The 13,361-nt window shown below is 41.6% G+C and overlaps 1 protein-coding gene across 2 annotated transcripts in view; it reads left to right on the plus strand.

Annotated features, from left to right (window-relative positions):
• Window positions 1–13,361, plus strand: part of inppl1a (inositol polyphosphate phosphatase-like 1a) — a 32,861-nt gene that overhangs the window by 7,709 nt on the left and 11,791 nt on the right. For both annotated transcript variants that reach the window (XM_016677429.1, XM_007564125.2), the window contains exons 2-10: window positions 5,001–5,064; window positions 5,616–5,763; window positions 6,500–6,581; window positions 7,839–7,985; window positions 8,292–8,382; window positions 10,015–10,104; window positions 11,576–11,674; window positions 12,499–12,649; window positions 13,115–13,221. In XM_016677429.1, coding sequence (XP_016532915.1) covers window positions 5,001–5,064; window positions 5,616–5,763; window positions 6,500–6,581; window positions 7,839–7,985; window positions 8,292–8,382; window positions 10,015–10,104; window positions 11,576–11,674; window positions 12,499–12,649; window positions 13,115–13,221 — 979 coding nt within the window. The remainder of the gene's footprint in view (window positions 1–5,000; window positions 5,065–5,615; window positions 5,764–6,499; window positions 6,582–7,838; window positions 7,986–8,291; window positions 8,383–10,014; window positions 10,105–11,575; window positions 11,675–12,498; window positions 12,650–13,114; window positions 13,222–13,361) is intronic.

Genomic DNA, 13,361 nt, shown 5'->3' on the forward strand with positions numbered 1-13,361 from the left:
GGCCCGAGCATTTTTTTAACAAATAGAACGCTTTCTTACAAATAACTGCAGTAAAATAATCATTTTAATTATCAATACAAAGTACAGTAGGACAAATTGTGACTCGCGTATTTTACTGTGCCTCTGACTGTGACACTGCGGCCTGACTCTGCTCTGTAATGTCTTTTTCTTCTGAAGCCTGTGGTGCAGGTGTGTTTTTGTCGCTCTTTCTTCTTCTGGGCAAAAATGCTTGCCAAAATTTGTCAACCTGTATTACGTATATTTAACGTTACTGGCACACAGGTAGAGAAGAAGCACGGAGATTGTTTAGCCAATCAGGACGCAGAACACAATGCACTGTAAAAAAAAAAACTGCACAAAAAATCCGCGAAGCAGCAAGGCCATGAACGTTGAACCGCATTATAGCGAGGGTTCACTTGTACTGAAATAGGTAAGACACAGCAAGATTTCTCAAATCAACATATAGGCTTCTTGTTATCACATGAAAGTCTTGCTCTCTCTCTCTCTCTTGCACCTTGAATTGAACATAAACATCTGAGAGACTATATCTCCTAACTGCCACTTAAGCAGCTACTTCTTCCCCCTCTAACAACATCCACACTGAAGAGTGTTGTCCTTATGGGGTGCTGTGGTGGCGCAGGGGCGGAGCACAACCCATGCATTGAGGCCCTGGTCCTCATGGCGGTGGTCGCAGGTTCAATTCCCAGCCTGGTGACATTTGCCACATGTCTTCCCCATCTCTCATTACCTTCTTTCCTGTCAAACTACTTTCAAATAAAGGCCACTAGAGCCAACAAAACCTTTAAAAGAAAAAAGAGTGTTGTCCTTATTGCAGTCTGTGTGTGGTGCATGCGCCAGTTCTATCTTTCCAAATCGGAAAGATAATCAACTATACCTGTCAGAGGGTGGCACATGGACTCTCAAATTTATTTCATTGACTTGAGCAATAGAAGGACAAAACAACCAAAGTCGCATGCCCCAGCTCGTTCTCTGCCATACAAATCTAGTCCAATTTTAATTCAATGTGGCTCTGAACTCTGATAAAAGCTCATTTTCAGCACAAAATTATTTTTGTTAAACTTGTGACTTCCCTATTTATGGGCTTTAGAGATGCCAACAGTGTATGAAGAGTTTTTATCCTGGCATGGTGCTGACTCTGAGGCCTTTGCCTTTCACTTCCTCTTGCTATGCATTTAAATCTGCAAATCTTTGTGTTTATATGCATGATTATCCAGTTAATAATCAGAGGAAACGGCATAAAGTTCCTTGAATCTGGTGCATGCATCTGTAAGCATTTTTATTTTATTATATTCCACCAACAATCCCCATGAAATCTCTTCTGCAAAATTTAAATCTCTGTCACTACAATGCGATAAAGCAAGTAAGTTTGTAAATCTATTTTTAGCTTTTAACAAGAGATATTGCAGCTAGCAGTTAAACTGCACTGCAAAGAAATGTCTGTGCCAGACACATTGGATTTTCTATTTTTACAGTCAGGGCTGCGGTTTTCAATATAACCACAGCACGTCTTAACGTGTCAGGGCTCTGTGTGTGTGTGTGTTTCAAACGTGGATGTTTCTGTTAAAGAATTCCTCACCATGAAGGTGAGGCCTGTCCTGTGGAGGTTGAATTCTGTTGTATTTATTGTATTGTGCAGTGATGTAGTGTTTTAACCTTGTCATTATAAGTATTTAATCACAAGATCTGCAGAACTGCGTCGATCTTAAACATTTGTAAAAATGGGTGCAGGATTATGTCGGCATCTCTTCGCTGTAACTTTGTTTCCTCTGGCATCTGCTGCTATCCTGCTGCTGTAACTTATTTAGTCATGATTCTGTGTTAGATGGTCCTAATCCAGTTAGGTTTCCGCAGCTGGGTGTTGCATAAAACTGAACAAGGAAATCCATGTGAATACTGATTTCTGTAATTGACTTGGTGACTAGATTATGTTAGTAATCAAATGTATGAATGAGTAAATATGAATAGCTGCAGTAGTCAACTTGATAAATATTTCAAACCAGCAAAATATATTAAATTTGAATTTTCTTTGAAAATGTGATATGACATACACTGACATGGCAAAGAACTGTTGTATGCAGCTTTTGGTAGGTGCAACTACTTCAGGTACCATGCACATAAACTCTGCCTTTCAATTGCATGTTTTGGTTGTTTTTGGATGGACTGCGTCTGATTTAGATCTTAATCACTCGGAGGCCAAACTCAAGGTGAGTGGTAGGGTTGATCAGGTGCTGAAGAAGCACAGTTGCCCCATCACACTACCACCAAAATTATGTTTGTTTCCTATAACACTGTTTGTCTTATGATGTTGTGACGCACACAACTTTCTGATTTTTCCAGATTTCTTTGAGGACCATTGAGGTGTTTTTATGCGAGACATGGTACCTTTGTGTTCTCTTCAAACAGAAGTGGTTCTTTAAGTCAAACACTCCCATGGATATGATTTTTGGCTAGTCTCTTATTCATTATTGCATTATGAACACTGGCTTTAACAAAGGCAGGTGAGGGTTTTAGATGTTGTTCATGGTTCATGTGTGACTTCCTAGATGAGTCATTGTTGCCCTTTTGGGGTAATTTTGGTAAGCCGGCCACTCCTGAGTTGGCTTGCCATTGTAACTCCTTTCAGACTTATAAATGACAATGATTTGCTTGAGATTGGAGCATGATGTGTTGTTTCAGAGATTTCATAACCTACGTCTAGTTGTTTAAGAGATTAATAGTAATCAAGTGTGTGTGTGTGTGCGTGTGTGTGTCGGTGTAAAAGTTGTGAACTTTGCTTCATAAAAATGTGTTTAATCAAAGTTAATTGCAGAATTAAAAGTGGGGGACAACCAACAGGGCTTTGTTGTTTTTCCCTTAAAAAATCAAATTCTCATTAGAAGACTGCTCAGGTTTTTATTATTATTTTTATTTTGCAACATATTTGGTGAACTAAGACAATAAAATAATAAAAAGAAAAGAAATCTGTGTGGAACAAATTCTTTTTTACGGCACTGTGCAGTCATGACGGTGAAGATGGGGGAGCCCTCTGTGTGTATGAGCAGGGCAGAAAAGGGTGAGCACCAGAGGGAACCGGTAGGACAATTACAGCCAATGACACAAACCTATTGTTGACAGGAACCGCGCACAGTAAACTCGCACAGCGAAGTGTCCAACCCATAATAAACCCTGCTCTCTTTCCCCATCTCCCTCCCCGTGTTAACTCTGCAGCTACAGAAACAATAGCACTTACTCCACCGAGCTGCGGAGGATCTCGTCCACTGCCAGCAGGAAAGCACACACAAACCCCGCTGTATACAGCTGTAACAGCAGAGCTTGGATTCACTGCCAGGGGACCTCCAGCGCATTGTGCTGTTGAATGTAGTGCCAACATTTATCTTGTTTACAGTGTTGCTCTGAGCTCATACATGGAAGTGCTGTAGGCAGCAGGCTGACAAAAAAGCTGCCGTGTATAAAAATCAGTTCAACAAAGGAACTTCTGGTCCAAGTTCCACATTATGTCCCTCTGACCTCAGTTTAAAGTTGCACTATATCCACTGCATGCACTGCAGTGCACCCTCTGCAATAACTACAGTCTAACAAGAAAGTGTAGCAGTGGTCGGTAAGGGAACGGTCTGAAAATGGAAGAGAATATTCTCTGCTAATTTGAAGATGTTAAGTGTTTCTGTTTTTATTCTCAGAATTTGGGTAAAATTAAAAGTGTTTTGGATTTGTGTTTTTGCATTTAGCCATTTGTATATCTGTCACTGTTACTTGGACATGAAAGAGTTCTTTGTATGCACAATGGATCGTAAAAATCAAGAAAACCTATAATACTTGGGTTTAAAGCCCTGTGAGTCACAAATTGCATCAGTTGACTTCTATTATCCGACACTTCCTGGTTTCGTTTAAGGTCTGACCTGCTGATAAATTTTTTGACGAATCCCTTTTAGTATGTAGAAACTGAACACGTACAAAGCTTATCTCTTCTTGTGCTTTTGTTGAGAGACCGTTTATTGACCATAAAATAACAAAAATGTGCCCTGTTTTTTCTCAAAACCCTGTACAGATCTCAAAACTGTACCCTGTACAGTTTTGAGATCTAACACAAGATGAGGGTTTTTCAACATTGGCCACATTTTAAAATAACTGCGACATTTGGGCCATTTTTAATTTACTGGGTGATTGATAACTGACTTCATGCTTGATGTATTCCTTTGACCTTCCTCATTTGAAACCATCACATGTTTCTGTCAAATGAAAAAAAAGTGGTGAAACATCTCAGGTGTCAGAAGTGAATAAATTCTCTTTATTTCCCCCTTGTTTACTCAGTTAGGGTAAATAGGAACAATGTTGACTTGCTTATGAAAGCTTTGCACAAGCATTTTTGCATAGGATGCCATGCTGAGGCCCAAAATTGTGAGAACACACAAGCATATTTGCACCAACCGACAACGACCACAGTGTTTGCTTGGCAAATTGGACATGTAATGTGACCGGTCGACTGAGCAGACCCGAGCTGCAGACATGTAAATCATTACTCTCCAGCTCGAGGCTGCGGGCACGTTGTACTATCAGAGCATTGATCCGTGATTGGTTGAAAACATAAAAAGAGATCAGACCTGTTTTTTTGTTTTTTTTGTTTGTTTTTTTTAGTCAGAAACACTGTGATTGAAAACATTTTAACTCATTTTTTAATACATTTGTAAACATTTCCTCATTCTGTCTCTTTAACGGTTTAGTGAATAAACGCTGGGGTTCTGTTTTACTGTATCATGCTACAGTAAGGATAAAGCAGGCAGTCATAACTGTGATAGACAGCAGCAGGTTGAAGCTGAACACCCCCCCCCCACACACACACACACACACAATCCTGTCGTCTGAGTTTACGTTTTCCTTGACCGAATCAAAATAAATATCTCCTTGCTTGATTTCTTCCTATTTCTGCTTGTCCCTTCATCGCTCTGTCTGCGGTGTGTTTAATTGTCTGTCTGTCCCTGCAGGTTTCAGAAGCACGTCCACACCTACAGAATCCTCCCAGACGATGAGGGCTTTCTGGCCGTGCAGGTACAGAGATGACGCACAGGCCTCTTTGTGGTGCTTTGGCAACAGCTGGCAGGCAGATAGATGCTTGTGTTGGCTCTGAGCTCTCTTACACAAATATATACATGTGCGGACACACACACACAGACAGCAGGCGCTTTGTGCCTTCTGGCCAACAGCTGTGAACTCTCCCTCCACTTACAGATGGACATGCACACGACGGCATGGTGCTTCAAAACCATGACAGATTTCTTTCTTTTCCCCTGATTTCTAGTGGTTTTTTTTTTGTTTTTTTTAAAGCCCTGATTTTAGAGAAAATTTCTCCTTGCCTCTGTAGCCTCCAGTTTGCTCCTCTCGGTGTTTATCAAAATGCCTCTTCCTGTATCGGCTTATATTTAGCTCCTTCGGCTGCGTTTGCTTACACAACATTAAATATGGAACAATAGGGGTCACCAGAGATTTGGCTGCCTGACCACCTGTAGCCAAGCGGTTTGGATGTTTTCATGGAGATAATTCCCCGAAAGGAAATGACTTGTCTGTGTTGTTCGTCCTCCTCCCCTCTCTCTCCCTCTCAGACGTCGCAGGGCGTTCAGCCGAAGCGGTTTAAGACGCTGCCGGAGCTGGTGTCTCTGTACCTGCAGCCCAACCAGGGCCTGGTCACAACCCTGCTTTACGCCGTGGACAGGGAGGAGACGGCCGTCACTGATGATAGGGACTACTCAGGTAGCCCATACACTAATGACATACACAGTCACTACAGCACATACAGTTGTATTCATGTATCCTTTGCTTGTTCTCTGTTTTGTCACATTAGAGCCACAATGCTATTGCACATTTCATTTTATACACATGTAGGAAATGGTAGGATAGGGATAGGGAATCTGCTTACAGTTTGTGGGCAGATGAATGCAAAGCAGTACTGGGGAATAACCTGCTATAATCTAAAAACTGGAGATTTTTCCTCTCACCAGGACAAGCTCATGGTCTGAATTAGGCTTGTTCAACTCCAGTTCTAACGGGCCGGTGTCCTGCTGGTTTTATGCCTGTTCATGCATAAACGGGCATAAATCCAGCTGATTGGAATGGCACGTCATGGAGTTCTGCAGGAGCCTACTAATGAAACATTTGTTTGATTCAGTCGAGCTCAGTGAGGGAATTATCTTAAAACTCCTGTCCTCGAGGACTGAATCTTCAGCGCTCTGCATGGTCGGGCTGAACGCCGAAATCGCTTTTTATCGTGGCAGTTTTGACAATGAAAACAAGCGCAGACCAAACCTATTTAATTTTGACTTGTAATATTTTGTAAACTGCATGTCAGCTTCCTTTCTCTGTTGATCTATCACTTAAAATCCCAGTAAATATTTCGGTCTGTCGTTCTGAATGTATAAAAGGTTAGGGATTACAAAAGGTGCCTGTAATTTTTTTCATCAAACTAACTATATATTTCTGTAACTTTTAGATGGAGAGGATGAGAAGCCGCCCCTCCCCCCTCGCTCTGCCTCCACCTCCACTCCCCCTGGACCTGAAACGCCGACAGAAAGGTACAAAGTCTGAGCTGCGTATGGTTTGATTTTTGTCCTGCTGACATGAATGACTGACACAGCCGTGTTTCAAACAGAGGAAGCCTGTTGCTTCACACAAACACGTGGCAGAGTTTACTGGAACAGAACGTCACTCTGTGTTTTTCTTTCATATTCTCTTTCATCTTAGCACCTCAACAAATATTTTTAGATCAAACATAATTGCTGTATCAGAGTCAATTTTTTTTTTTTTTTTTTTTTTGATGAGAGACGCGCTCTTCCTCCCGCCCTCCACCCTGCAACATGTGTCTGCCTCTGGAAGACAAACCACATCCTGCTGGAAACCATGCTCCTCACAGACGATGCAGAGCTTTGAAGAAGCGTTAGCGGTTCTGGGACAGAGCGCTTCAGACCTGCATACGTCGGCTCAGAGTTTCTGCTCAGCGTTTCTGATATTTGTCAAACAGAGTCAAGTGAGCAAGCCTAAAAATGGCTGTGAAAAGTAGCTGTGACTAGTTATGACTCATGATTTTTTTTCCCCACTTTAGTGTAATTTCTTAAACACTGGGTTGACAAAACAAAACCTTAGAGGAAGTGGAAACAAATAATTTCTTAGCCTTGTGAAATGATAACAGTTGCTGTTTAAAGAGTATGAATCTCTGTAGTTCTTGACTAAAACATGCAAAAAAACAGTCAATAATTAGCCTTAAGATGCTTCTGACATCCATAAATTGGTCAAATTTGAGCTTTCTGCTCTACATGCAAAACTCAAAACTTGGCAGTGAAATGAAAATCCAGCTTATCTTGACCACACCATCCCCAACGAGGCTTTTCTCAGCAGGGACAGGGAGCCTGGTCAGAGTCGATAGGAACATGAATGGAGTTAAATACAGGGATAACTTACAAGAGGCAGCGAAAGAGCCAAGAGCCTTGGAAATTGATTTTAAAAGATTTGACTAAGCTTGAGCTAATTTGAAAAGTCTTTGTATGTTGTTATGCAAAGCTGGTGAAGAAATACCCCCAAAAGACTTGCAGCTTAAAGTGCAGCAAAAGCTTGATCCCAACAAAACACATGAAAGTTTATTGGAATTCATGACAAAATGTATGAATGAATCTAAAAGGTAATGGATACCACTGTGTCTGCTGTAAACATTTCCAGGAATCCTCACACGAGGATTTATATCAAATAGTTGTCAATATGACAGGAAAATACAAATGTTTGCTTTTAAATCTTTTGACTCGCGCCAACCTCCTTTGCCTCGAACCCGTTTGTTTCAGCACCCTGGCAGCTAACGGCCTGAGCACCATCTCCCACGAGTACCTGAAGGGCAGCTATGCGCTGGACCTGGAGGCCGTCAAGCAGGGAGCGTCCTCACTGCCCCATCTCAACAAGACGCTTGTGGCCTCCTGCAAACGTCTCAACGGGTGAGCTGCTGCAGAGACACGTTTCCTCAGATAGATGCTCTGGTACCCATGCAGAGCCACTCTTTGTATCTCTGAATGTAATTATCCTGCACAGCTGCCAGCTTCCCCAGCTTCTCTCTTGTTTTGGCCGCAGTGGCACGTGATGCACATTGAAACATAGGCGAATAAATCACATGCTTCTTTGTTATTTAGAGTTTTTAAAAAGATGTTTTCCTATAAAGGAATAGAAATAAAGGAAATGATAGCATCGGAAGTCTAAAAACAATTAGAAAATCTTTTTTTTTTTTTGTTTGTTTTCTCTACCAGGGAGGTGGATAAGGTTCTGTCCGGTCTGGAGATCCTCTCTAAAGTGTTTGATCAGCAGAGTGCTTTTATGGTCACTAAGATGATCCAACAGGTATGCTTCTTTATCTTTGTGTTCGTGTCGCTGCGGGTTCTTGTTTGATGAGAAGGAAAACAGGTTTCTGTGATGACATTGTTCAGATTATTAGCCTGCTGAGAGACTCATGGATACCCTGCTTTCTTAAAGCATCCATCATATATATTTTTTTTTATGTAAAATGGTCTACTGATTTAAAATTTTTACGTTGCCACAAACTCTCACAGGTTCCCAGGAGCTTTTGGCTAGAAATAATCACACACCGTCACAGATCCTGATGAATTCAGTTTTACCCCCCGCAGATTTACACGGGGGGGAGGGGGGGGCATTTATGGGAGATGAGCATAATATGACTCAAGGCTTCTAATTCAGTTTAAGGTTTTTGAAGACACAATAGTACTAAAAGTAACAGAAAAGCCTTTCTGTAGGAGTTTTATCGAATAATGAGGGTCACTTTACTCAACGATGTCAAACAAATTGCTAGGAGATTTTCCTCTCAGAGATTTTCCACATTAGTGGCTGAAATGCTGTGAGACTGAGATTTTATGAATGTGTATCAAGACACAACCTTATTTTCTTATACTGTCGGACATTAAATCAGACTAAACCTTTCCTGTTTCCTGGTCAGTTAAGATAAACAAAACTTGACGGCAGAAAAATGAAAAGGATTTGTTGTGCTTTCTTCAAATTCTACAGTTTACACAAACTAAATGATTAAAGCAACACCTCAGTCCCATTGCCTCCTTGTGTGCCATAATGTAAAGAAATTAGGCATCAGATAATGAAAAGAATTACAGATCCCCAGAATCTGTGTCCGTCCTTCCGTACGGTTTCCAGATGCTTGAAGACGCCACGTTTATCTGTTCCAACAGCTGTTTTGTGTTATAAAGTATAAACAGCAATGAATTGCAGTGAAAAATCACTAGATATCAACTGACATCTTAAGTCTGTTTAAAAGATTTTGATGCAGCAGGCTAGAAAAGTTTGACTAAACTTTGGACGACGCTGATTGTTTTGACAATATGCCTCGTTCAACTGGATTGTGACTAGTTGTTTATCAACATCCAGTCTTTGGAGCGGTGAGTCAAACCACACGCAGAGGAGGGGAAAACGGTGACGACGTTACTAGCAAATAGTAAAATGTTAGCTGGAGTAAGTCAGCAAGGTCACAGCGGTTTTTCTGTCGAGCGAATTAACCTTACCTTATCCTCCATTATAGCTCAATTAAAACCACAATCCACTTTTGATCTCGTGATGAAACAATTCAACCTCATAATCTGGAGTCTTAATGCTCCCCCGTCAAGATTTGAACACAAGCAAACTCTGGTTGCTGATCTAACTTTTTGCCTCGGACTCACGCCTGTAGATGATTTTATACAGACAAGATGCATCTGTGTTCTCCTGGACTAAATCATTTCTGTCTGACACAGAAACGGTCAAACTTGTGTTTTAATGACCTCATTTCAGCAGCCACTATTCCCGTTAAACTGTCCTGCTTTAACATGGAGAATACGGTTTGCAGTTTAAAACGATCAGCTACAAATAGTTCTACATCATCATTAGTTTGTCTTAGTTTTGTGTTAAAAAAACCCCCAAAAAAACCCACTGATCTCGTGGGGGTTTTAATAGTTTTTCTTCTTCCTCCATCAGTCGGTGAATCAGGGAGGAGACCAGGAGCTGGAGAACTTGGTGACCAAGTTGGCCATTCTCAAAGATCTGCTGTCCTCCATTGAGAAGAAGGTAAACAAAGCAACGCGGAACTTAACTGTGAGCTTTAATCTTCACACACAATAGGTCCACTTCCTCTCTTCTCCTGTGACTCTGACTTTTTTTTTCCTGTCCACACACATGCACGCACACTCATGTTGTTATTTAAAGCCGTAGGGGTGGTCAAGAAAACCTCGTTCACATGATGGATCGTCCGTTTTTAACCTCTGGCCAACCGAGTTTCTAAGTGCAGCATCACAACTGCAAGGAGCGCCTTTTATTTAGGCATTTCAGCTCAACATTTTGAGGACAATTTAAGATGGAGTCAGGGTTACTTGGGAAACGCTGAGCCCAGGTTTCCTCTTTACTTGTAAAGGTTCCTTTAGATTACACCTACTCTCTGTGAGTTGTGTGTCTGAAACCTCTCTGAATACTGAGTTTCACAATGGTGCAATAGTAACCACAAGACATGAATTAAAGGCAGTGGATTACAAGGCTTCTTGTTGAACATGACTGATGTTATCTTCAATGGGAAACCCCTTTAATTTGTCTGCTTAGCAAGCAGAAAGGCTTCCTCTGTTAAATTCAGCTGCAGAGGTCACCTCTGGATGAAGTTCATGCTAAGTTCATACTGAGCGTATTCTTCATAGTTCTTCTGCAAGAGAGTATCACAACCTCTTCTCGGGTTCTGACGTAAGCGAGGAAACAAAACGGGAGACGCTGAGTCTTAGCTCGGAAAGGAAACGACAGAAGTTTGTCACTCTTGTTCTCTGAGCTTCACTGGCAGCTCTACGAAGAGTCCTGCTGTTTCCAAGCTTCTTCTGTGGGGAGGCCATTGAGACTTTGGGACATTCAAAGCAGCAGAAATGTTTCTGGATCCTCCTCAATCAGTCCTGTGTTTGAGGCCTACAGACGAGTCCTTTGACAAATGAAATCCAATCAAATGAATCTAATTGGGGTATTAGGATATTCTTTTAATAGCTATAGCCTGACCTCTGACCATGTACCCCACAGTTATTCACTTCTTTGTCACTTTAAATCTCAGTAAAATACAGAGACATTCACATGTAACATAAACAAAATAAAAAAAAAAAAGTTCAAGGTTGTGAAACCTTTTTAGAAATAAACACACCTGCAGTTTCTAGAGCGTGTGGTGTAAAAGGCTGTATTCTGAACTTCCTGGGTCTGGTTTCCTCTCCCTCATAAGGAGGCCCTTCGACTGGCGCAGCAGGAGGAAATGGCCTCCAGTCCCGTCGAAGCTACATGTCCAGACTCATGTGATAATGCTGGCTTCTGCCTAAATCAGCCTTTAGGGAATGGGAAACGTAATCCTGCATTTACATTCACTAAGGAAAAAAAAGCACAATGCCTAAGCACGTTTCTCCTCTTTTTTCTTTCCCCCCCCCCCACTTCTTATTGTTCTCCGGTCGTTTCTCTCGCGCTCTTACTTTTAATTGTTTTTCCGACTTAACCTCCTCCCTCTCTTTCTGTTTTGTTCCCTCAGGCTCTGAAAGCTCTGCAGGACATGAGCTTGTCCTCGCCTTGCTCCCCTCCGCCTTTCTCCATGCGCCACAGCAAAGCCATTCCTGTGCAGGCCTTTGAGGTACCACCTACACATTAGCCAACCACAAACAGATTGATCTCATTTGTTCTCATCTCGCTGTATGATGATGATGATGGCATCCAGTGTTACGACAGAGGAGATCACTTAACTAAAGCAATGTTTGAAGGGATTAGTAGCAACGACTGTTGATTTAGTGTTTACCAAAACCTCTAAAGTCAAATTGTTCTTTGAATATAATGTATGTAACCTTAATTGGAAAATTATTACATTTGTCTCTTACGCTGTTACTTGCTGTGTTTCAGCATCTTTAGGTTTAAATTTAACCACTGACATGTGGTTCAGTGTGCCAGAAGGCAGACCGGACTTAAATTATGACTGAGCAGGACAGCTTGGGTGTTCTGTCAGTCACAAAATGTGTCAGCACAGCTGACGAATGCAGGGCGCCGAGAATGATCGTAACGCATTTCCTCTTGGCTCATCTTTGACGTTGCGTCGCCGTTTATTATTTTTGGCGCCGCTGCAATGGAGAGGATTTTCAAGGAAGTGAGAACACCGCTCTGTCCTAAATAAGATAAAGTTTGTAAAATTTAATCGGCTTAAATCAGAAATTTGAAGAGATAACCCGAAGGGATGCAAAACCATCTTCCTGAACAAGTTAGATATCGCTATGGGGTGTTACCACGGAAACAGACTGGCTCACCAATTTTTGAGGTTTACTGTAGCGGCTGCTTTGAAACTGCTGCAGACGGTGAATGACTGTCAGAATCACCAACCAAAGCTAAATGGATTTTTATCCCTGTTAAAGTTTAAAGTTATGTTTGAGTGATTTGCACACAGGTGTGTTTGTTGATGACTGATCACAGGTGAAGCTGGATGTTTACCTGGCGGAGCTGACGAAGATAGGAAAGAGTCAGAAATACACTTTGTCTGTGGATGTGGAGGGAGGGCGGCTGGTGGTGATGAAGAAGGTGAAGGACAACCAGGAGGACTGGACCACCTTCACACACGACAAAAGTAAGAACCTCTTTACATTTAAACGGTTTAATATTCAGAATAAGCATGCTGACTGAAGTATGTGTGTTTCTGTTTCTATTTCCTACCCAGAGCATCATTTGTATCTGAGATTTTTTTTTTTATTCCTATTAGCGACGTAGCATTCGCACAATTTCAAACTTTCAATTGGAGAAAATTGGGTTTGTCTGTGACCTCTCAGTAGAAACCAGATGTTTACACACACCGCACAAAAGACACATAACCATTTTTTGCCACTGTGACGTTGTTTTTTTCTGTTGGGATTACTATATCCTGCTTTATCCAGGAAGAGCAAATAAAAAGGACAGAAAGCAGTTTTGCCTCGGAGTGTTTTCTGCCACAAACATGTTGGATTTTTTCAAATGTGGTCGATGTTTTGTGCACTAAACAAGATTTAGCCCATCCCTAACCATCTGTCTGCTGCTCCTCTTGTCTGTCTCCCACCAGTCCGTCAGCTGATCAAGTCCCAGAGGGTTCAGAACAAGCTGGGTATTGTGTTTGAGAAGGAGAAGGACAAGAGTCAGAGGAAAGACTTCATCTTTGCCAGCGCCAAGGTTTGTACATGCATGCAGTGGTTGGGCATAACACCCTGTCCTCTGAAAGATGAAGTGAATAACTCTAACAACGACGAAAAAAGTACATGGCACACCAAAAGCCATTGAGTTGGGCCTCCTTTATTTTTTATTATGACGGG

Source organism: Poecilia formosa, unplaced genomic scaffold (genome assembly GCF_000485575.1).
Source record: "Poecilia formosa unplaced genomic scaffold, Poecilia_formosa-5.1.2 Scaffold155, whole genome shotgun sequence".
Classification (NCBI taxonomy): Eukaryota; Metazoa; Chordata; class Actinopteri; order Cyprinodontiformes; family Poeciliidae; genus Poecilia; species Poecilia formosa.